The sequence below is a fragment of the Caloenas nicobarica genome, chromosome 4 (genome assembly GCF_036013445.1).
Source record: "Caloenas nicobarica isolate bCalNic1 chromosome 4, bCalNic1.hap1, whole genome shotgun sequence".
NCBI lineage: Eukaryota > Metazoa > Chordata > Aves > Columbiformes > Columbidae > Caloenas > Caloenas nicobarica.
In genome coordinates this window covers 20200750-20226344 of record NC_088248.1, presented here as the reverse complement: position 1 = coordinate 20226344, position 25595 = coordinate 20200750, and the positions used below count along the sequence as shown (strand labels likewise).

Here is a 25595-nt window from a genome sequence, read left to right as displayed (position 1 = left end):
GAGAACACGGTGTGACACAGCCCATCTAAGAACAGAGCTGCAACCAAAGTGCTAAAATAAAAGCAGTTATTGAAAGCTAGTCAAATATTATCTGCAGAGAGTTTGCTGCCCTATCTCTGTTGTGCAGTTATATCTCTTGTGGAGCAGTTGCAGCTAATAAATAGGGTGCGGGAATACTACAGACATCCTTGGAGGAGAAGGATGCAGAGATAAATGCAGATAAACGTGAAATACAATTATCCAGCTTGGAAATGGGTAGCCGCACAATTTTTATTGCCTTTCATTTGGGGAATTTTGCAGAAACAGACCTTCCACTTTCATTCTCTGATGGAAGATGGCACCTCCCATAGCTTAATACACATTAGCAGCCCTCAAAAGCCTGTGTTCATTATTGACTGAAAGAGAACGTCCCTGCTGCCTGCTCAATCACTGACTGACAGGGCTGCAAGGTTTTCCCTAGCTGAGGTTTGTTGGCAGTTGACTGATGAGCAGAACCTCTTGGCCAGCTGCCGGGTAACCCCAGGGGTACCCCCACTGTGAGTGGGGGTTCTGCTCTGACAGGGCAGGCAATAGAGGTCTCCTGGCTGCACAGTAGCTGGAGCTTGTGGTGGCTGTGCTGTGTCTGTTGGTCCCCATCCTGGCTCTGTCCTGAGCTCGTGGGACTTGGCTGTTATCTCAGGTTTGTTTCTGGCCGTGGGTCCTTGGCCATATAACCTTGCTCCAGTCCTTGGCCCTAACAGGTGGGCAAGATTGGTTGTGCAGCCTAAGGCTGGCACTTCAATCCCCTCTCAGCCCACATCTTTGTAGGGCTGTAGTGGTAAATCTCTGGTCACTTGTTGGTCTGCATGCGCTTGCCTTTCCTGTTGCAGCTTTTCATGCCTTTCATGCTGATTTCAGACCTGATCCCTGCAAACGGGGGGAAAAGTAAAATTGTGGTTCTTCTTATACAAGACATTCAAATTGCTAAATAACTTGTATTATTATTATTTAACAGACGGGACTTCCAACCCTTCTCTTTGCAATGGCTTCATGAACCCATCTGAGTAACATGTAGCTGATGTAGCAGGTACACCACTCAAAGCAGAGGCAACAGCCTAAACCCATAGTACGTGGCGGCAAGCTAGAGTACGGTAAGGCCATATGTGGCATGTTTGTGCTGGCCATGTCCTGTAACAGAGGCAAAATGTACGGCAGGAGAAGGGTGGTGGTATAGTGGCATAGAAACACCGTTTCTTGAAGTGGCACTAGCTAAACCAGGGTATGGTGTAGTCTCTGTAGCAGCCCTCTCCCTTGTCACTTGGGATTCTTTGCCATCTCCCCTGGTGTAGTTATGCCTGTAAAACTTGATAATGCAGGGAAAGCTTGTGTGGCTTTAATATATAAGGAGACAAAAAGCATAGCTGAGTTTATGTAGCCATCTGCAGGGAATCGGCAGACAGAACAGATGAGAGAAGATGCAACAAAGGACTAGTAGGTACAGCTACAAGAAAGGCAGTCACTTTGGGAAATGTCCAGGGTCAAATCAGTGGATGTTTGGGGTCAAATGCTGATGATGGATTAAAGCCATGAGCAGAGAAATTTGCGGGGAGAGGGTTCCCTTAAACATAGAAGAAATCAAGGTTTTGTATAGGATTTGTGAATAAAAAGGAGTTAAAACGGTCATCATTTTTTTCCCATTTCATGAAATGTGCAGGAGATATTGAACTTCGAACTACCTACAAAGGTCTGGATTCACTACTGGTTGCAGAGCTGTGCTGGATTCATCTGTCTGGCTAGGAAATAACCAATATAGCAGAATAATGAAAGTTAACATACTTTTGTAACACTTGGGCATTAATTAACAGAATGTACCTATGCATCATATGATTTAGCAGACAGTGTTCATTTGATGGAAGGTGGAAGATACAAAATCTTACATTAAAACACCAATATTTAGTATAAGAATTAAGATAACTTTTTCTGTGTAAAATATGTTGCGGTTTTCATGGGAAAGACAATAAAGATGTAAACCCATTGGAGTTGGTTTTGTTGCACTACAGGAAGTAGCTATAATAAGTTAGGAAATTTTAGATGATGTATTTTTTATCACATTCCGCTTGATTTAACGCAAAATTTATTTTGTAAGGTCTAGTAATCTAGTTAGAATATTCAGATTAGTTGAATATTAGACTATGATTCATATAGTGTAAAAAAAATAACCAGCTCTATGTGAGGAGAAAGTAATCTGTTTGATAGAGCTAGTCAGTATATAACAGCTTTCAAATGTAAGCCACGATACTGTGCTTTTCTCATACATTAATTGTATACAATTATGCAGAATATTTACCATGTTTTCTCTGTATTGCAAGTTGAATGGGCATCAGCAGTACATTTATTTTCTGAACATAGTTCTTTTTCATCTTGAATCTCTATTTCTCTAATGTTAGTTAGCAGCAATGCTGGTTAGAAAAAGTGGGATGAGGACAGTCATGGACAAAATACAAAATAAATATTAGTCACGGAATTCTTTATTTAAAAGTAATTTTAAAGTACAATGACAAATATAGTCTATAGCTAGAAAATTTGCATGTTGTAATATATCCATGAAATTAGTGAATTAGTTTTCTTTCCTTTTGCAGTAGCTGCCCTGCAAGCTTTTAGTATTTCAATAAATTGTAGCTGCTTGTGAGAACAGCCTGACACTGGTGCTAATTGAATGGTACTGGATTGTTAGCTTTGATCTGTGATGAGGTTTCCATGGTGATATCACCAGATGAGACTATGGCCACTGCAACAATTTCTTTGTGCTGATGTGATTCTGAACTGCCTACCTAGCTGAGGATGAAATCCCAGCTCTGCTGAAAATCAAGGGGAGTTTGCTGTTGATTCCAGTGAATTTGATAGTGTCTCTACCATGACTGGATTTGGAAACATGCTCTGGAGTCATACAGGCCCCAAATGAAGGCAGTCTGTAGTCAAGATAATACTTTTGTTTTAAACTGTTTACTGTGTTGCTTGAAACCAGATGGAATTTGCTGATGTGCAAACCATTCCCAGACTGACCATGTCTCCACATTAAGTTATGCAAGCCATCTTCTTCATTGCTTAAACCCTTAAACTGTGCTTATTTGATTTCAGTGCATTAGGAGCCCTTAGAATGGAGGGATCATAAAAATACAGAAAAGAGCTTACAGCTGGATAGAGATGAGCTTATGAGGAAGACTGGGAAAGACTAAGGTAAGGAGGATTGGCAGTGATAAGAGCAAACCAGTTGCCTGACTACATTGGGTTTGATATTTTGCCATTTGAATAATTGACATGGATTTCGAGGAGGCTTTTGAAGGAAGACAGAGTGATTTGCTCTTCTGCACAAAGCAGGTGGACGAAAGCGTGGCAGCGCTTTTTGGGAAGTGAGTGGGCAGCAGGGACTGGCAGCACGGGCAGAAGGATGGTGAGGCGGGTGAGGATGTACCAGGGGCAAACCCAAGAGAGATTGCGATGCCTCTCGAGGTGAAGTTGGTAGCAAATATTCAGTGTGACCAGGAAGGAAGAGCTGGTAGAGGAATATAGGGAAACAAGGGAAAGGGCCAAGACAAGATGATGATTTTCTTTGAACAGTGCTCTAAATTGGCAAGATAGCATTTGCCAGGACAAGACAAAAGAAAGCTTCTATAAATACATGAGACGGGTGAAGCTCCTGTAAGAACATGAGATGCGTTCCTAGATAAGAATTTTTAGATGCAAGTATGGTTAAGAAAGTCTATAATTTTCAAGAGATTATGTGGGGGAAAAAAAGGGCAAGCTTTAGGTGTAATCAGGGTAAGAAAATCTCTGGAAGGCTCTGAGTATTAAACAGTTTCCAAACTTTTCTACCTCCTTATGCTAGTGAGATAAAAAAAAAAAAAAAAGTAGAGAGAAGCATTTCCATGATACTTCAACTGTTTTTTAAAGTTAAGAATGGGACAAGGGACAGGGTTCATTGTAGAAGGTCAAAAGGTCTCTTAAGGAAGGACGTGAACTGTAATTTCACAGAATCACAGAATCACAGAATGTTAGGGATTGGAAGGGACCTCGAAAGATCATCTAGTCCAATCCCCCTGCCAGAGCAGGAACACCTAGGTGAGGTTACACAGGAAGGCGTCCAGGCAGGTAATTTTACCATCTGTTCTTTTGGACTAATAAGCTCTTTCTCCTAGCAAGATAAATATACAAAATAATATCCCCTTCTTTTATCCTTGTGTTAAAGTCAAACTATGAGTATGTGGAAAGGATCAAAAAAAGAAATTTAAGGAAAGTGAGAAAAGATGTATTCAGGATAAAGGTACCCGTTTTAAGAAATTGCTGTGAATTTATTGCAGAAACTTTTTTTTTTTAATGGAGAAGAAAAAACAATCTCAGTTGTGCTAGTTTTATATTTAGTTCTTTAACTTGTGTAAATATTGAGTAAATCCAGTACATAAGAGACCAGTATTTTTTTTAACTAGACTGCAGAGACACTGTTTTAATGGAGCAATCATGACCTCTTGTGGTCATCTGGTAAACCTTTGAGTTTGTCCCATGTAAAAAGGAGTTCGAATTTTTATTAAACTCGGGAAAGTCACAATATTGCCCGCGACAGCAATGATTCCCATGCAACTCCTTTATTTAAATAGGGAATAGGAGCTTACTCTCAGAGAGTATGGTTTTGCCTTTTCACTACAATGTCACTCACGTTGAGGTTAATGTTCTAAGCTGAAATGGGATTTAAAAAAAAAAGTGAAACAGAAAAGCAAATAAACTTTGTGCAATTAAAGCCTTTTAGGTAGATATTCCTATCAGTCTAAATGTGTGTGACCCAAAAGTGGCACTGTGTTAGTATATAGGAAAGCACTATTTTTTTACTGTTTATGTTGAGTGAAGTAGAGACAAAACATTCTGCATCAGCTCATGACAAATTTGTTTCTAAAATTACTTCCTTACAAATAATCTAATTCACATTCACATTGGGTAGTGGTTTTAATGATACTTCATGCTCAGAATGTTCCCTTTAATCTTGTAAAAAGCTTGTATTATTTAAGTTGAAATTGTTTATGTTCAACCATGGTCTGAAAGTTAAAAATCTTTTGACTGACATGAAACATGGTTTAAACCATCACTGTGTTTGAGGAAGGAAACTATCTCTCTTTTGTATGGCATCAAAATCCTTGCTAGACTTCCTTTCTGCCTCTGCTAGACAGTGCAGTAAGCTGTGAAATGTGTTTTGTAAATAGCTCTCGGTGGCTGTGTACAGACCTAAGGTATGTCGGTTTTCTTTCGTTATGTTTTGCCAACATTAATGTAAAATTTGTAGCTTGAAGACTGGGAAGTCAATATAAGAATTTTCTCATCTCAATATGCCGGCGAAGGAGCGCATCTAAACTTCTCGATAACCTTGGGAAGAAAGACTCAATAGAATTCATTACCGTGGGACGTCACTGTGACTGAGAGTATTGGAAAGCTCAGAGACTGAACTGTTAGGTATTTCAGAGTGCATCTTTCTGGTGGTTGATGCTAGCATGAAGCAAAGATATTATGCTTCAAGGCTTAAGATAGTCATTTCTAGAAGGCAGTATAATATGAGCTGGAGGCGATGCTGAGAGGACAGACCACCTCGCATCTGCTTATCGTAGGGCTTTTTGTACCTTCCAGTGTGTTTCCTTGTTTTGACCATTCAGAGGTGGGATGCTGATTCATATAGATTGTATGTCTGCTGAAATACATCCATCTCCAAGGTGCTATGAATAAATCACTAGACTGCACATCATTAAAAATAGACCACCAGAATAAAACACTTTTCTTTTTGCACAAATCACTCTGATATGCATGAAGGCAGCACAAATATCTCCTAAATGTTGTGGAAATGTTGCTACTATCTGTGGATTGCAGCACATAAAGTACATGTTATGTTTATTTTCCACCTACCTCAGTTTCTGTATCTCTATGGTTAGTGGTCACGGTGTTGTCCAGGACTAATTGGTGTTCACAGGATATCAGAAAACCAAATTTAGAAACCACCACACATGCACATTACTACACAGTCAAGCAGGTATGAAGCGGTGCCTACATGCAAGCATTGTCATGGTCTGCTCCTAACCTGTGTCAGAACCAGACACCAGCCCCTTGTCCCCACTCTCAGGTGGCCAACAGGCACGGGACACAAATGACGGGTTTTCTTCTTTGGGATTGGTTTTCTTTCCTCCAGGAGTCAGTAGCTCTCCAGTTCTGAAAGGCCGAGAAATGTTGCACTGTGGCTACTGCTTGTAAGCTTCCACCTTGCTTCCAAATACTGTGAGGCAAAACGCTGGTCAAATCTCTGGGGTCGGATAAAGCACTAAAAACACAGGAGCAGCCTAAACTAACTTATATGAGCAGTCAGTTCCTTGGGGGGATGACCCTCAGCCACAGATTAACTCTGAAGATGTCTATCAAGTGCTTCCTTGTACTGAGGGACTAGCTAGCGACCGGGTACCACAGAATTGCCTAGAAGTTTTAAATATATTTACAGAGGGAATGGAGCATTTTTGTTTTGTTGCACCACTTCTTCTGTTTGGAAATAGAGAAGGAAGATACAGAGGATTCCTGCTCAAAGACAGGGCACTCATCCAGGAGACCTTTCAGCAACAAGAGAGGTGCCAAATTAATCCCCTGTTCCTAAAAGATAATAAATAGTAATTTTTGAAAAAGCAGAACGTTGGCAGAAAACTCTGAAGTATAGCTATCTGTAAAACTTGCACACACATCGCTGATCGTATGATTTTTCATCACTCTTAAGCGTGCAAAGCAACGTTTCTCGGTCGCATCCTTCCTTCCCCTTGCCCCTGCAGCATGGTGGTGAGGAGTGGCTGTGAGGCTTCTCCTGCATCAAGGTGGAGAGAAAGTCTCTATTTGCTTTCTCCCACCGCTTTGGAGTTCCTAACAGACTAAAGTGTTGAGGGCTTCCTGACAAGTCACTTCAGCCTCTTGTCTTCCAAAAACTTGCCCTAAAAGCTGAGTTTATAAAAGGTGGGCTGTGGAAGGCTTAATATTTGATAAATTTGATAAAATATTTTTCTTAGATCTCTCTGGGCTGTTTGGAAGCAAGCAGGCATTTGGGGAGAAAACTTATTGTTGGCTTAGGTTTGTCAGAACAGGTAGTTCACATTCAGTGACTAAACCAAGTAGTCTATTTAGGACCAAAGTATTCAAGGCAAAGAAAACAGAACAAGGCCATGCTATGCCTAGAGAAAAGAACCTTAGTTCTTTTCTAAATGCATTTATATATACTTTTTGTCATCTACAAAACGAGTGGAGGCAGCCTTATCACCTATTGAAACATTTTGCTAGTTTTTATTGACAGTTTGGATAGTAAGAGGAAAATGATTTATAGTGCAAATAACTTCTGCCTATGTTCACAGGTAGTTTAGGAATCAACTAATGAATTTCTACAACCTTACTTCGAAGATCAAAAATTAGTTTGTGAAGTTTGAAGAGTGTAATGGAATATAAACACTATACAATTCTCTGAAATGCTAACAAGTTGATTTTTTTTTTTATGACTCATAAAACATGGATCTAGGAATGATATGTGATATTAAAAACAATATTAACAGTTTAAATGTTAATAACATAATTAGTGTTGTAGGAAATCAGAATAGGTGATCATAATGGACCTACTTACAGGAATCCTAATTAGTCTTTGCAATCTGTAACAAAAACAAACAAACCCATACTGACTCCAGAAAAGCCTCCTCTTCTCCCAAGACGATGTTATAATGAACCATTATGTTGACTTGTACGACAACAAAACCTTTAGTCTGTTCACCAAAAGAAGCTTTTAGATGAGATATTCACTAAGGCATATGCCAAATAAAGGTGCAATGCAATAAAAGGATTTGAGCAATTTGAGTTTAACTCTGTCAGACAAACAACGTTATTGCAAACTGTTCTGCTCAATTCTATATAACAGAAAAAGCCCATATCTGAGATTAGAACTAGGACTTGATGAGCAAACTTCTTGAATGACTTTTTTGCTAAAAGTACTTATAAATCATTCATCAGTTCTTACTCTGCAAGGATCATTTCTCTGTAATTCTAATTGTAGTGATAAACAGTTTATAAATGTATAAGAGGACACAATACAAAGGATAAGGCTATTATCTAAACTCTAAATGCAATGTCTGAAGTATTTAAGTGATGAATTCGGAAGACTCAGTTTTTAAAGGCTAGCCTTATAGGAGGACAGAAATCTAAAGCAGAAAGAGAATGAGCAGTGGTAATAGCCCAAAATTAATAAAACCCATCTGAGCTCTATCCAATTTTTAAGTGACATTGAAATTTTCCATTAATTCTATGTCCAAAGTCTTCATAGGCTATAGTCTAACTTGCAGACCAGGTAACAAATAGCCTTCCACTGAATTTAAAGAAAGATCCAATGAAGGAAATAAGAAAATGAGACAGCAAAATCCAAGACTCTTATCTTTTTCTTGTGCCTGGCATTCCAAGGATTCAATGCAACTTCCATTCAAACCAGTGGTAGAAATGCTGTTTGAAGAGGAATTTTAATATCTACATAAGAAAATACTTCCTTTGAGCAGTAGCACTGCTTCTAAGAACCTGTTCAGTCACAGATCTGAGCAGCAAACAAACTTTAATAGCATATGCAGGAACACCATAAAATATCCTTAACGTGGCACAGCTACGCAGCATTTTGGCCACAACCTGTAAAAATGAAAGTCTGGGTGTACTGAACGTATAGAACAGTCTACGACAGCACCATCTGGTGTCTTTCAATAATACTATTTATGCTGTTTTGGGGGAGGGAAAGTAAAGAAATATCCCACCAACTTTTAAAGCTAAGTATGGATATAGACAAAGGGCGTTCCCTTGGTCATCTAGTCCAAACCTTGCTATTGCATGCACTCATTTAATAATTCCTTCACATCAGTTTATCATGTCTTCTTTAATTCCAATTAGGTAATTAGAAAATGTCACAGTTCTGTTAATCAAAAACTTTTCTCCATTTTTTGTGTATTCATTTAAGTATGATCAACTTGCAGTCTTTTTAAGTGCCAAATCCTAAATTGCTGTTTTCCTTCCACTGCATTTAGCCTTCCTGATATATAATAAAGAGCAATAATGTCCCCTTCAGCCTTCCACTTGTTGCCAAGCTTTTAATTTTTTCATAAGTAATTCTTCATTCCCTCACTCTCTTAGCTGCCCATTTTTGCATCTTCTACAAGTGCAGTTCCTCTTACACAGAACTCCAGCTGGAATTTCTTGAGGCCTTGTATGAGATGATTTGTGTCTCCGTCATCAATGCTAATGCATTGTAAGGCCACATTTGAAGTGGTGGAGAGGTTAATGGAATCATTGTGACATTGACGTCCTCATGAACCAGTATCCCAACTCCCAACCCATGAGCTTCCAGTTAAGAGCAGAAATATGTATTTTTAGTCTGTAAATTCATGACCTAGCATTATGTACTATTGAATTTCATCACATCTCTCAGTCAGATCAATAAGGTTATCCTGGATTCTATATGTGCCTTTCTATTGCCAATGGCACCTTATTTTATGTCATCAATGAATTTCCCATTTTGTTTGGATGCACCATGGTCATTAATGATCAAATTAACTATGATCAGTCCCAGGAATCTGTTTTCAATGGAACATGTTTCTATTTTCTATTTAGCCAAGTGTCTGTATTTGCTGCCTGTGTGGCACTGTATAAATGCTCTATTGAAGCTCAGCAGCAAGGTGTATTAGTATGGGAAAATGCCCAATTAATTCAGGTATATGCTTCCTGTCTCTAAAGCATGACTGGGAATCTCTGCATATGTCTAAATTCTGCCATATAAACATTCCCACCATTATCCTGTGTATATTTGTTTTTCATTATTACATTTAGAGGCTTATTGATGGAAGTCTCGACAAACATTAGCATCTCAGTGTTACTGAGTACACTCAGCTTTTGATCTAAGTGTGGTAGGTTTATGGAAGTGTGATACCATAAAAGGAAATGTCACTTGTAAGCACAGTCTCTGAACCATAGCTAGGATGAGTGCATGTAGCTTGTCTCCTCTCACACACCTCCTATGCTGGCAATTTACAGCTTCATGGTGGAAGAATTTTAGGGGAGTCCTTTCAAAAGCTGAGCCACTGGAAAATCTGTCGGTGTGACTATGTCACTCAACTTGTGGTGTAGTCTTGGTGAGGTGAACATTGCATTTTGCAGCTTTGCACCCTCTTCTGATGACTGCTTAAGGAGCAAGATCCAGGATGTCTGTTGAGCGAGAAACTTTGTCCATGTGAATACTACCTCCTCTGCAGCACAGTCACTGATATGTTTTGACCAAAATAGTGTGAAGCAGGATTCTGCCACTAATTTGAAAACTGCAGTAATATTTAGTGTATGCTGTCCACAGCAGACAGTGCATTTTTCAGCAGAAAGACTGAACTCTCTATTTCTTTTAGGCATTAGAGAATGGCATGTAGCTGTCAACCTCTACTTCCAAGATTTATCATTATACCACAGAAGTTATGAGCCACCTAACTAGCACTTAGCCTGACTCTCTTCATTCCAGATCACAGGAACTTCCAGCGCAAGGCACAGATAATCTCTAATCACGCATTTCAATGCAGCTTCTGCAGCAAGTTCAACTCTTTACACACTCTCGGCTGATACATTTCCGATTTGTCTGATTTTTTGGAAAGCGTCTCTGTTATAAGTTACAGCTTCTTTTAGGTTCTTCACAATATTTCTCTTGGAAGATTATTATAACAGCAGGAACTGGCACCATTTTGGAGCTCGAATCCTTGTATGTTAAGAAATTCTGCCCCAGAAGGACTGCACTTCGCTCGGTGTGCGTGTCAGCACCAGAGCAGCTAGCACAGATTGAGCCTTATCCCACACTTAAGCTAAAGGCTGTCTCCTGTCAGTCTGTCTGACCGTTCAAGAAAGAAGATGAAGGTACCTGGATCTGATGCTAATCACAGTAGTTCCCTCCCTTCCCTCCATGCTGTAGGCTGTGGAAGATGGTAAGCTTAATAACAGTAGTTTGTTAGGTCCTGGAAAACCTTGGATATATTTGGTTACACATGTTCTGCCTTAGGAGGAGACAAGTAGAAAGTAATGTAGTAATAGGAGAACACGAACTTTTTTATATTTTTATGTTGCAAAGAAAAAGCCAATATTTTGACTGACGGCTTAGTAAGCCTCTACGTGAGATTAATGAGAAAAGTGGAAAAATCTGAAAGTTTAAGAGAGCTGGGTGAGCCATTACGGAAGAGAAAGAAATTGCAGAAAGGAGATATGTTTCTTTCAAATGTTCTTTATTTTTAAGAAGCTATAATAGAAGAAGGAACAGGCAGAAGGGTGTTCATCAGCAGCAATCTCCTGTGTTCTTGTAGTTTGCAAAAAAAATCCCTGTACCAAAAGCAGATACTAAATAAATATGATAAGACATGGCAATTTTTGCTTCTGGGACACAGGGAGCACCATCTCACTATGAAAACTTAATAAGGATCTGAAAACATATTAAGGATCAAACAAGATAAAGGTTCTTTCAACTCTTTTAATAATTTTAAATGAAAATGTCATTTTCCCTATAAATTCTATGGAACCTTTCCTATAACTCCGGCGAGGATTTTATCTTGTCTGGAACATGTTTTTATTTTTTTCTGGAACTTTACTCTGAAGATTTCTTTGGAGCATTAAGAGCATTATCAAGAATATTAAATTGACCTAAGTGAATGAAACCAGAACCACAGCAGTAACTATAGTAATTCAAACAATGTTCCAGAAGAATGAAGCAGTGTTCCAATCTAAGGCAGGATTCTATAATAAAGTGACAGGCAATATAGCTATTAGCATATGAATAAGAAGATGGATGGAGTATTAAAAATGTCAGTTAAGTCAAGAAAAGATGTATTGCTCAATTAACTCTCTAAATGAACAAACTTGCTCATTTTTTTTCACTCAAAGCACAGTATTGACAGCAAATGGGTGAGGTGATAGTATTGCTTTGTCCTTTGTGTGGTCTTCCAGTGTTAACATCTCTTCTGTTCTTCTCCAGCTGTAAACAAGAATCAATTTCAGCCTCATAGCTAGGGGAGGAAAAATAACTCATTTTCCTCAGCACCTGCAGAGAGATAGTATTTCAGCCAACTTTTCCTGCTGTCCATCAGCATCAAGAAGCCTTCAGGCAGCACTGGAGCTAAGTCTAACCCCAGGTCTCTCCCAGTCTGCACCTGCTGGGGTTCTACCCCTGTGGGGACTCATCACTCTCAGTGCAGAGGGAACTGAGCTGCCAACCTCAAAGCTCCCAAGAGTAGAGGGATGGGGTTTCTTACCTACCCTGTGGTGTGTATATTCCACGGGTTTGCTTTTGCCTGTGCCCAGCTCGACACTGGATCACTGACCTCTGAATGCATCCAGGTCCTATATACAGTGTAAGGCATCAAGTTTGCGTGGTCTGAATTGCTTGCTGGAGGCTCTTTCCGTTAATGGTAAAGGGAGCCACGTGCCTAATTTAGGCTTTCTCAATACCCTGCAATGTCATCTTCAGTATTCTTCTGGACTAAGATTCCTAGCTTCCAGGTAAATGCCTACTTCAGCAGAATTTAGGCAGCCTAGTCTTCAAAAGCCTAGCTTTAAAACCTTTTGCCATTGTACCTCTTGGCAATGATTGTCCCAACAGGCTGAGATAGATGTCCACAAAATACTGTGGGATTCCATAACAGAGGGGCTTAGTGACCTAGAGGAGATTCCTCACCTTTAATCAAAGCAATTTCTAGCCATTCTCTTTGAGATAGTTTGAAATTTTGGGTACAAACACCCAATCCAGCACAATCTAAGCATAACCAGTTACCATTTAAACAAAAAGAGGGTATAAACTAATGATTTTTACCTTGTGAAAGGGCAATCTAACAAAGTATTGTGGCACGTATTAGAGGTAGTCATGTAGTGAATACCTAAATCCAGCTTCTGAGTTTCTGTATATCAAGAATCTGGAGCGGGAGTTCCCCACATGCCACTTCTACTTGTGGAATGAATGTGTGACGCTATTCCACACATTCAAGTTTGGATATGATGGTCTTGTAACTTTCTACAAGGTATAAAAGCAGAGATTGTGCTTTTCACTGTAATCTAGGCAAGGTGATTTGTGACCAGGCTGGACGAGTGCCTTTTCTGCTTCTGTGGAGGCTGGAGTGCGATGAAAGTCACAGGGTTTGGGCTGTTTTGAATGAGAGAGAATAGTCTAGGGTAAGGTGGTGGCAAACATCTTGCTGGCCTGAGAGGAGACATATTACAGCTGCTTGGATGTTCACTGAAAGTATGGTGGGTTTGTGCCAGGACCAGAATGGAGCTCTGGGGAGCCAGGCAAAGGGAGAGCCTTGGATGTCCCTATCCACAGGAACAAACAATACAGGAAGAACTACCATCAACCATTATACCAGACTGGGTGATTGTAAGTCAAAGTACTAACCTAGCTAATTGTAGTTCAGCTTTCAGCAACAGAAGTAATCAAATATCCTGTTGTTTTTATTCAGCAGTGCTTTTAAGGTGAGAAGCAATCACTAGATTATAAATTAATTGTAAAGAATTTCATATCTTCCACTTTATTAAAGCATGATTTCGAGTCGTATTTTTGTTGTTTAATTTGAATATGGGTAGATTTTCTTTCACTTCCCAGGACAGTCTCACTTCTGAATTTTCTCCAATGGACAATCACTGTTTAACAGCTACTTTTTATTTAAGTTGCATTGTCAAGTTGAAATTTTGGTTCTTGTTATGCCTTTAGCCACTAGCTTAAACAGTCTGTTAGTACCTGCTGTTACATCCCTCTGATGGTACTTACACAATGTAATCATATTGCCTCTTTTCTTGAAAAGCTGAATAGATCAGGCACCTGAAGTCTCTCCCCAGAGGGGAATTACTTCAAATTGTTTTAAGGGTTCCTTTCTTAACCTTCTCCAGTGTTTCAATACCCCTTTTAAAATGCAGATACCAAAACTGGACAGCTTCCAGTATCTATTTCTCTGATGCTTCATGCAGAGAGAAAATTGCTTCCCTACTCCTACTTGTTACTCCTCTGGAACATTTGAAGGGTAGCTCCATCCTCTTTAGGTCCCTTTTCCCTAGGAGTACAGCACAATTCCTCCCTACTCTGACCCCTAAACCCTGCCCTGTGTGCAGAGTAAACCACAAACTCCTCAGTTCTGCTCCAGAGTGGCCGGCAGTTTTGATCACCTGGAGTCGTATATTTGCATTGAGCTTATTAAAACATGTTCTGTTTTGACTAAGTTCATCTTGTCTAGTCCTTAATAGGTTACACACGTAATGAGAATGTTGTGTATCATTGCATGATATACCTTTCAAAAACCTGTTATGGCCGTGGCTCTGTACCTGATCATTTCCTCACAAAAACATGAATCATGTTTGCTTGGCAGGCCACTTCCCATAAAAAGAAACTTCAGCCATACATTAGATTTTTTTTCTCTTGTGTTTGTTTTTTTGTTTGTTTGTGGGGGTTTTTTGGGTTTGTTTTGTTTTATGTTGGGTTTGTTTCGTTTTGGGTTTTGTTGTTGTTGGTTGGTTGGGCTTTTTTTGGCGTTAGTTAATGTTAGGCTAACCAGCCTGTAACAACCTGGTCACCATAATTAGGTTTTCTGGATCTTATCAGGAAGCTGAACACTCAGTCTTTCAAGATCTTCCTGTTATGCCAAGATTTACTTGAAGTAGTCTCAGAGAGCTGGTTATTCTCTCCACCCTCCTGCCCGGTCTTTTGGGATTCATGTGAGCCATTTTTCCAGGTCTGCTTTTTTTTATATGTTCTTCATATGCTGCTTAATCTCTCTTTTATGAGTCAATAATCTGGCAAATACATCCTCCCTTTCTTTCCAAATATCAACCTGAAATATTTATTGATCATTTATACCTTTTTCTGCCTTCTCTTCTAATAATGCTTCTTTTCCAAATATACAAATGCTTTTTTACCCATAGCCCTTCCAGGCATGGATTTTCCCCTTATGGCGTTTGCTTCCCTTACGACATCTCAACACTTTCTAATTAATGTTGATTGCCATCTACTTTCATTTCTCAATGTTAATTCTACATGGGATTTTTTTTTCTTAGTTGCTGACTTCACTTCTCCAGGGATGGGCTTTCAAGGAAAGTTGTTCTCTTGCTTGATGGCAGACTTTTTGGCAACCTATCATATTTGCCTGTAAACTTCTCTATTTTATTCCCCTATTCATCTGTATATTTTTCTCCCAAATTCACTTTTTTCAACTTGGGGAAAATAACCATTTCAAAGCAGCATGTGCATGCGTGTAAAGTACAGTTAATGCTGTCGTCTGATTACTTACATCAGTGGCAGCTGTGAACGTAGACTGGAAACAGGCAAATATTGATGCTAGCGAGATACTTGGGAATCTCATCTAAATGGAAGGGCACGGTATTTCTAGAAGCAGATTTTAATAACAAGGGGGCTAAAACAGGCAATATATATATTCATTTTGTGAGATGTTCTTCTGTTATTGAATACAGATATGGAAAAGCAGATTTTTTGCTACTCGCACTATAATAGACAATTGCATTTTGACAGTATTGGTATGAAAAGCTTCTAAGTCTTCGCCACAACTCTCTTTGGGTGTTTTATACATTAAAAATCCCCAAATCTGGGCTTTCACTGAGTCAAAATTCGACTATTCTTGAGTGTTCCCAGAGAGCAGCTCTGTCAGTTTCAGAGGTTTCACTTCTATGTTGGTTTTGTCCCTGACATTGCGTACTCAGTTTTGGTAAACGCACCTGTCAGCCTCATTCAGAGCTGTAGAGTAAGAAATGCCTTCGGTTTGTATTTTAAAACCTGGACGCGGAGGTAAGTAACTTTTAAAAATACACAGGCAATGATCCCTCTAAGCTCCGTGGCAGAATTACATGGTAACATTCACGTTTGCGATTTTCTTCACCTATACTGCAGCAGCCCGGAAAGGAGAAAATGAATAATAATGAAAGAATCGCAGATAAAACAAGCAGCTGAAGGTGTGACCGACCAATTGTGCGCAGCCCCCCGGAGCCGGGCGCTCTCCCTCGGCCCCGGCCCCAACCCCCGCGGCGGGGCCGGGGGGCCCCGGCGGCTCCCGCGCTGCCGCCCCGCTGCCGGCAGGTGCCGCTGCCGCGCCGCCGCTGCCCCGCCCGGCGGCCCCGCCGCCCCGCAGCCCGGGGAGCGCAGCCCCTCCGCGGGGCCAGGCCCGGAGCGGGCGCGGCGCCTGGCGTGCGTGTGCGTGTGGAAATCCCCCCCCCGCTCCGCCGCGCCTTCCCGGCCGGGCTGCCAGCGGCGGGGGAGGCAGCTGTGCGGCGCGGGGAGAGGGGCAGGAGGAAGCAAGGCGGCGGGGGAGGGAGGGCGGAGACGGGGACAGCCCGAGGAAATCAAACGGCCCCGACATGAATTAGGCGGCAGGCTGCAGAGAGGGAACGGCCCCCCTCCCCTTCCCTCCCCTTCCCTTCCCCGCACGGCGGCCGGCGGGAGCAGCGCCGCCCCGCACGGAGCCGGCCGCTCCGGGCGCGCCACACGCACAGGCGCGGCGCAGACAGGCGGGGGCGGGCGGGCCGGCCGGGGTGGGGGGGCCCGGCAGATGAAGATGGCAATGTCTGTAATCCAAGCGTGCCGCAGCCTGGCTCTCTCAACATGGCTGCTGTCCTTTTGTTTCGTGCATCTGCTGTGCCTGGACTTCACCGTGGCCGAGAAGGAGGAGTGGTACACGGCCTTCGTCAACATCACCTACGCCGACCCGGCGGCCGGCAGCGCCGAGCTCCGCAGCGAGAAGAGCGAGTGCGGGCGCTACGGCGAGCAGTCGCCCAAGCAGGACGCCCGCGGGCAGGTGGCCCTCTCTGCCTCGCCCGCAGACCGCTACGCCTGCGACCCCAGCACCCGCTTCAACGCCCCGGCGCCAGGCAAGAGCTGGGTGGCCCTTATCCCGCGGGGCAACTGCACCTACAAGGACAAGATCCGCCACGCCGCTGCCCAGAACGCCTCTGCTGTGGTCATCTACAACGTGGGCTCCAGCAACGCCAATGAGACCATCACCATGCCCCACGCAGGTGAGCCTCGGCACCCTGCCCGTACTCCGTGGGCACGCTCTGAGGTCTGCGCTGGGCAAGTGGACAGACCCAGTTTTCCCATGTGTGGCAGCCTGCTTTGCTGCCTCGCGTCCTTGGGATGGGAGCTGGTGGGGGGAAGGTGTCTTTGCGCCTCTTGGCAGGGAGTGGGGTGGGCTGCAGGCCTTGCTGGGTGATGGGTGCCCATCCCGGTGGCCTTGAAGCACCTCTCCATGCTGCCATGGCAAGGGATGGACGCGCTGCCAGCAGTGATGCACACTGGTCCTCTAGGGATGAAAAGTTTGGGAAATGTAAAGTTTGGGTCTAGATGGAGAAATGGATGGGACCCTGAGTCCGCTGTGGGACACCGACGTTTTGTTGAGTCCTGAGGATCCTCTGGCAGGTGTCGTATGGGATCAGGTGTGATCGAGACGTTCAGAAAAGAAGCATGGTGTTTATGGTGCTTGCTTATCAGGAGATGCAATAAAGTAGGGAACGCAGCATCCACTGTCTTGACTGTGATACTGTAAAAGCTGTGGGATTGGTTAGGAACAGCGAATATCTGATTTGGTGACAATATGAGATATTTTGTCCAGGACGGGGGTTGGAGAGAGGTTCATTCTGCCAGGTGAATGCTCTGATGGAGTTTGTGCTTGCCGTGTCAGCGTGTGGGTGCTCAGGTCCCAACATGTGCTTGTCAACTGGAATCGAGCAGAAATCCAGCCCTCTGAAATGACCCAAACCTCAGGTTATGCCCACAAAACCTCCTGGTTTTGTAACAATGCTTGGTCTGAAACAATGTTGCTTTAAAAACAAATCGCCAGATTTATATTTAGGGACAGTGTTTTCTGCCAGGGGTCACTGGTCTTTTATACAAGCAGCCTATGCCATGGAGACTAAAATGCCACCCATTGTGAAATCTCAGTTTGGTTTCCATCCAGTAACTAATCATGCCCAGCTGTTTCATGCCAGTTGAATCTTTGCAGAGTTAGGGGTAAGTTGAAACACACAAAGGCTGCAAAACAGGATGTTGTTCTAATGACATTTTAAATTTCCACAGTAAACTAGCTAGCATGGATGTACTGAAAAACAATTTGTTGCCTAGCTATAGTGCTATACTACTGCTGATGCAAAAGTAGTTCTTTTGGAACCTCTTGTGTGCAGCCTCTTTAAGAGATTAACCATTTATTTGGGCAAATTCATGTTTCTTTGGTAGGACTGGTGGAAGATGGGGGGGCGGGGGGTAGTATTTTCCATTGGTTTTTTTGAAGCAAGCAACTCATAACCTCTTGAGCTTCTTAAAACGGTGCTTTATAACCTGTACATGGTTTGGTAGCTGTTCAGATTGTACTACGTGGTACTTTAAGTATCACAGATTATTTACTAAGCCGTATAAAGTAGCAGGAGCTTGCCATACTTATGCACCTTTAAAGTAAAGCTCAGATTGTTTCAAAACTTAAGATGCATCGCTTGTTCTTGTCTAGTGAGTTTCTCTAAAACTGCCAACATGTTGGATCAATTAATGGTCTGCCTGTTTTTAAAGTATGCACTAAGCTGGTTTCCCACATAAATGGTGTTTTATTAAGAAACAGTGGGAGTAAAAAAATGTGTCTAACCTTTTAAAATGTTAGAACTTTTGTTTGGTTTAAAGTCTCAAATGAAGTAAGCAGGGAATCTTTCTTACTGAAAGTGACCTCAGCTTTCAAAAATACGAACACTGCATCGTTTATCTTGGGGGCAGCTTCTTTTATGTCATATGACTCCTTATAGTTTAATCTGAGAATCCTTTTTTGAGTACTGAATTGATACCCAGCAGTGTAGTTGTGCAGTACCAGAGGCTGAAATGAAAGCAAACTTGTAGGAAATAATCTGGGCTTGTTGAACATGATCAGTGAGACTGAAGGGCTTTGCTGATTGATTGTGTGGGGTTGTCTTCATTTTAAGGATTTGTGTTCTGTGAAGTTGAAAAAGGGTTGTTGGTCTTACCCTTAGGGAAAACCTGCCCTCTGCATACAGTCAGAACTCAGAGGAGTTTTAGAGCATAAGCCTGCTGGAACAGGAGGAAAAATAATTATTCTTAAACAAATATTTGACAAACTAGCAGAGATGCAGAACTGGATTTATCTTTGCTCTTCTTCTTGTACCGCTGTTACGGTGGGACAAAGTGAATGTATTAGCTGTGTAAAATTATCTTTCTGACTTGCAGCCTTTGACGTTTGCTCAATCCCAGTCTAAATGATAGAACAAGATTCAAGGAAAGAATGAATCAGATTTTTTGGGTTTTGAGCTCAGCAGCATCTGCGGTGCTCTGCCCACGCCAAATCCTGGAGTGGGAAGAACAAAATTCCATCCTGGAAAATACTTGGGGGGTGGGAGGGGAGGGTGAAATATGACCTAAAAAGCAATTTAAAAGTCGAAAGAAATACTATGTTACTCTCTCTCTTTTCTTCCACAGATTTCTTTTTTGAGGTTTCATATAAGCTTAAATAAACTCTTTCTATACAGAAAACAGTATATCCTGTTGCCTAACAATGCGGCTCCTGCATTTACTAGAGAACTCCTAAAAGAGATGTTTCTTTTCCATATGCACATTCCTCTGTATGTTTTGCATTCTTTCTTTTCTGTCACTTTATCTTTGTGCTTTTTTCTCTATTCCTCTCCCCCGCTCTCATTTCTTCATCTCTACCCCTGTGCTTCATTCCCCCGTTGACCATGTTACTGTGCTATTTCCTAGTGCTTTGCCCTTTCCACATTCTCCCCAAAGCTCTTTCTTCTGCCAAAGATCTTACTTCATAGCTGTATGTTTAATTATATTTCCTGTTTTCTGTTACAGTGCATGCCAATGACCCTTTGCTAATGTGGTGCCTCTTGATTTTAAAATCCATAGGCAACTGTAGCAAGATAGTATTCTTGAAGAAGGGTTGGTAGACCTCCCTCCCCCTGACACCCCCACTCCTGGTCAAAACCAGGGTGATACTATAATGAAGTCTGTTGTGGAAATCTTCAAGTAGAACTTTCCAGGATTTATTTGTAGTGCATGAGACAGAACCAACAAGGTAAACCAGTTCGGTCACTGCATTGAAAGCCTTTGCTTTCACAGAGCCTGTTCTTCGGTCACTGCTTGCACATCCAGAAGAGTAAGGTAGAGTCGTGACATCTGCGTTCACAGGGAGCGCAGAGCTCTGTGGTTCTCGCGCTAGGACACATTTAGCTTTTGCATCATCTGCCACAGCCTTCGCAAATCAGCTTCGTTATTTTTATTGGCTTGAAGTATGGTATAGGAGCTGTGAGTCCAACTCTGTTTGCTTTTTGACTAAGTACATTTTAACCACAGAAGGAAAAAAAGCATCTAGAATTTCTGTTTCAGATGCTTTTTATTTCTCCTAAATCAACTTTTCTAGTAGAAAAGTACTCTAATAATATAGAGAATGTTCTTTTTTCTTCCAGGAGGATAATCTATGATGTTGGCTAGGGTTCTGATCGGCATTTTTTCTTCTTCAGAACAAGTTAGCTGTTATTTAGGTTAGAAGAGGCCCTAGCCACTGCATCTGCATTTAATAACTTAGTATTAATTGCAAGTATTCTTGCTACCTGTTGTAGCACGTGTCCTTACACTTGCCCTGTGCTCTGTATAGATACAGTAAGGGAGCCTTCCAGAAGATGGTTCAAGGTGAGAACTTCTCTCTCGAGCTGTCATTAACTGCTGAGGCAACCTAGGCTGACCACTTCTAACTCGGGCACCTATCAGGTGCTTGGGGCTAAGGAGGGATGTTAACTGTAGCTGTACACACAATTCATATGTGCGTAAAAATCAAATCGTTAGTAACCAATACAGTTTGTAACATTCAGTTTGAATGCTGGGGTGCATCAGAATATCTCACAGAATGGATAGGATACAATTACTTCATAAAATAATCATAATTATTTTGCACCAGAAGCATGTGTGAGTCAGGCAGTTTTGCATTCTCCATATTCTGCTTTTCCAGTGCATGCCATCACAAAATTTAGTCACGTCCTGTACATATGACAGCCTGTTTTCAAAGGGAGGCAGATAGCTCGTTTTTTGTAATTGCTCGTACACCCTGGGGGCAACTGTCAACTGTATCTTTGAGTCATGAATCTCGTATGTAGTCTAAGATAACTCTGACTTCTTCCCTTCGTCTTTGACCCTAAAGCTCAGCATGTCTGCACCAGATTGCATGGCCATCCTGCTGCAGAACCAGATGTGCTCCTCCACACATGATATGGTTGTGACCAGCCTTGATCTGTGCCCTTTCAGTTCAGTGATAGTTTCTCCCCTTGTACTTAGCTTTCTGTTCCATAGTCAATGTCTAGTCTTGCCTTTTACCTATTTTAACACATGTTGGTAGTAGTTTTGGCTTTGGGCTCCCCTGTAGCTTTAGGACTTGTACTGATGTGCAAATTAAACACTAAAGTTGAAGATTCCTCTCTTTACTTAATCCAGTACTGTAGCTGCATTTGTTCCTTTACTAAAACAGCTGTTTTCCTAAACTTTTGTTGAATTCTAATGAGGACAATGTGCTGACAGCATTCAGACTGAATTTACGTATGGATAAGTGTGAATTAATCGAAGGTTGGTGATTTGAGGCTTCCAGGGCCTGTCATAATTATTTTCAGTTCCAGGCACCCAGGATTCATTCCTAATAGAAACCGGCTCAGTGGGGAAGGGAGATAGAGATTAGTGCATCTCTGAGCCTTATCCAGCGTGAAGTTGAAGCATGGCTGAGCTGGGCTGCCATTCTTAGGAACTCAGAGGAGCTTCTGGATTTTTCACTCTATCACTTTTGATCTAGTGATGGTTAGTTCTAGTCTCATAGGTATTTTGGCTTTAAAATGGTTATCTGTTAGCTTGGGTTTTTAGAATACTGTGGCAGTCTGTGACTAGTGTGTTAACTCCATTGTAGCTCACTAATACATGCAGATACATTTCTGTGCTTGCCCCCCTTCATGCTATGTCACAGAGCACAGGAACATTTTCAGCAAAAGGGGAGAGAAACCTTTGGTTAGTTCAGTGTCGGCACTTGAAGAGTATCTTTTCCCTGTAAGAGAAGACACTTTCTACTTTTCTCGTGTAAGCAAAGAGCTAAAAGAACATGCTATTTTGCCACACTTGTTTGATGGAGCTCACCGTGCATTGTCTTGTGAGATGACTGAGTTTCAGGTGACCTGTGCCTCCTTACACCGCAAGCCAGGCTGATGAAGAGTTAGATCTTCATGAAGGGATAGCCCGATGGTTTCCCCACTTCCCAGTAACTTCTGCATAGCTAACCTGCACAGAAACAACATTCATTTCAAGACAAGCCCCACTTCTCCCTTTCGGTGGCATTTGAGTTCTAGTCACTTGGTGATTTCTTTGGTACAGAAGGGAGTGAACAATGCAATCATTGAGTCATAGAAATCAGATATGGAAAAGACTGAGTAGTCAACGTAATCCATCACCTTACTAATGGAGGGCTGCTTCCTACAGTGCTACCATCTACTACTGTCACAGTGCTTTTTGCTTAGTGTCTTGCAAAGGAAGGAATCTTGGGATGCTTCAGAATTAAATGCAGTCTGTGTAAGCAACTGAATGGTGCTGAGGCAAGAGATATAAAATGTAGAAGGATATCAAATAGCAATATCGTATCTTGCAATAACATTTATTTCTTGTAACTTCCACAAAGTCATCTTGGCAGAGTCATACCTGCTGAACAATAAGGTTTTAAACCAACTATATCCATTGAACAACACAATTTAGGGGAGTATATGGCGATTGCAAGAAGAAAGGGGAGATAAAATACTTTGTAACTGGTTATGTCCAAACAGGCTTACTCTGTTGTGTCTTGATTCCATAGTGGGACACGACCCAGGACTTCATTAGTGCCCAGCTCTCTCCTCATTTCACTACATAGGGTTTTGGTTTCTCTAGATGAATAGGCCACATGTCAACCACGGAACAGTTTGACCAGGTCCTGAATGTGGATGAGCAGGGGTCAAGGACACCTCAGGGTACCCTGCTTGTTCATAGGTGCATTTAGAGGTAGTATCTTGAAAGGTAATTCTATTGGGAACTACAGTCGCTCTTACCTGCAGGAGAAAACCCACATCACTTAGGTGAGACCTCAACTTTTAAAATTTACTGTATTCAATGTACTGGCTTTGTATCTACTGTCTGACCCACTGCCCCATTAGTGGATGCTGAGTTTCATAAAGCTACAGGTTTGCTAATGAATTTGCTGTGAATTTAAGCTCATTGGTAGTAGGCTTATTGTTCTTTGGTGCATTTTGTGGACCCTTTAGAAGTCATCCTTCGGCCAGGATAGGTTGAAAATCACTGATTTAGGTAAACTTGCCACTCTGGTGGAAAGCGTGGTTTTTAGTTCAAAAATGGATGAGTGGAAACACTTTTCACCAGTTGTAGTAGATGGAGAAAGGTTGTGAAGATTGGTTTGCTTATGAAGCAACAATACTGTGCAGCTGTGTTTTACAAGAGGGGCTTAACAAGGGCATTATTTAGTTTTTGGCTCCTCTTCAATAAATTATTTGAGATAAACCTTAGAAAACTGAGCAGAGGAGAACTGATGGAGATGACTAAAAGATTAACGTGTTTGTTTTATTGCTATTCTGCATTGAAATACGAAAAGCTAGCATCTTGGGTTCTTTGCTACTTAAAGATATAATAGCTTTTTCAAATAATTGTTCCTTTCTTTTCCTTCTCAAGAGTGACTTATAAATAACGTCAATAAAGTGAAGTGCTTGTTCATTTGCTTCTGACAGTATAATCATAGTGATACAAAAAAGACATTGAGGTGCTGGAGTGTGTCCAAAGAAGAGCAACAAAGCTGGTGAAGGGTTTGGAGCACAAGTCAGTTGAGGAGCAGTTGAGGGAACTGGGACTGTTTAACCTGGAGAAAAGGAGGCTGAGGGGAGACCTTATCGCTGTCTACAACTACCTGAAAGGAGGTTGTAGTCAAGTCGGTGTTGGTCTCTTCTCCCAAATAACATGTGATAGGATAAGAGGAAATTACCCCAAGTTACGCCGGGTAGGTCTAGGTTGGATATTAGGAAAAATTTCTTCACTGAAAGGGTTGTCAGGTGTTGGAACAGGCTGCCCAGGGCAGTGGTGGAGTCACCATCCCTGGAGGTGCTTAAAAGACATGTAGATGTGGCATTTAGGGAGATGGTTTAGTGGTGGACTTGGCAGTGTTAGGTTAACAGTGTGACTCAATGATCTTAAAAGTCTTTTCCAACCTAAATGATTCTGTGCTTCTATATTCAATTATTCTGCCAGACCTAAGGGTCTATCAGAGTTTCAGTCTTAAATCTGATGTGTTTAATTGTGTTTGTGTATGTAATATTCCCTGTAAATTGGAAAGATATTTTAACCTTATTTTCAGTTTGAGACAAAACTGGAGGAAAAAGATGTTTATCTTTTTAGTTCCTAAAACACAGAAACATAAATTACGGCCATGCAACTCCATAGAGTCCTGGTTTTGAGTATATCTTGTATATTCCTTAGACACAGAAGTATTACATCTGCACAGGAATGTAGTTCCTCCAGAGATACATGGAATAAGATGAGTTGGTGAGTGCTCCCTTGTGGTACCCACGTACAGAGATATAGCTTTTAAAAATGAATTTACATTCCATAGTGTCTTGAAGCCTTTATCATGAGAGAGGACCCCTGGCACTGGGGTGCTCCGTAACAAAGCAGTTCTCTGCATGCTCTTCTACCAAGACAGCCCCCTAGTACAGACATATTTGGCTATGAACCATCATCATTTGTTCCTGAACATTGACTTAATTACATAGGATGTCATGCTTCCTCATAATTTGTCTCATACCTTGGGCTTCCCTTCTTTATATGCTCTTTAGTTTGCCTCTTACTGTTCAAATCTCTTCTTGCGAAGCATCTCTTTTTTAGAAGTCATTGTAAGAATATCTCACCAGATAATATATGTATTTTAAAGAGAATTATGCATCACATTAATCTCCAGGTTCTAGCTGTATAAATCACACATCATTAAACTGTACTTGTCTATTAATTGCTTGATCTTGCAGTCCTTGTCAAAAAATAATTTCTGGCACAGTCGCAGTTGTATTGTGGTGAATGTGTCTGACATTACACAGCAGCACTAAGAATGGTCTCGAGAGCCTAGTAGATAGATTCATCTTTAGTTAACATATATGTCTAATCTTAAGATTACTGTAGAATATGTTGACATTAGTTGACTATGTGGTGTGGGTTGTCTGGGGTCAGACACAGTGCAATAATCTGTATGGTTTTATTGTTTTGCTTAAATTGATTTGTGGAGCACTTAAGCTTTTGCACCTAGTTGTTACTGTCATACTGGCAGAGCAATTCCAGTTCATCATGATCAAAGCTCGGGGTGTCTAACAAGTTTCACTGTAAAAGGTTTCTTGGATTTTCCGATTATGCAAGAGTTCTGTATCAGTATCTGATAAAGATCTCTCTGTTTTTACATCCTGTGATGCTAGCTAAAATGTTAGTATTCTTT

General features: G+C 41.5%; 1 protein-coding gene across 1 annotated transcript in view; it reads left to right on the top strand.

Moving 5' to 3' along the window:
* The first annotated feature begins 16606 nt into the window (after positions 1-16606).
* RNF150 (ring finger protein 150) overlaps positions 16607-25595 on the top strand; it is a 122247-nt gene continuing 113258 nt past the window's right edge. Inside the window, exon 1 of the mRNA XM_065634075.1 lies at positions 16607-17079. Within this exon, the coding sequence (XP_065490147.1) occupies positions 16614-17079 (466 nt within the window). The 5' untranslated portion in view covers positions 16607-16613. The remainder of the gene's footprint in view (positions 17080-25595) is intronic.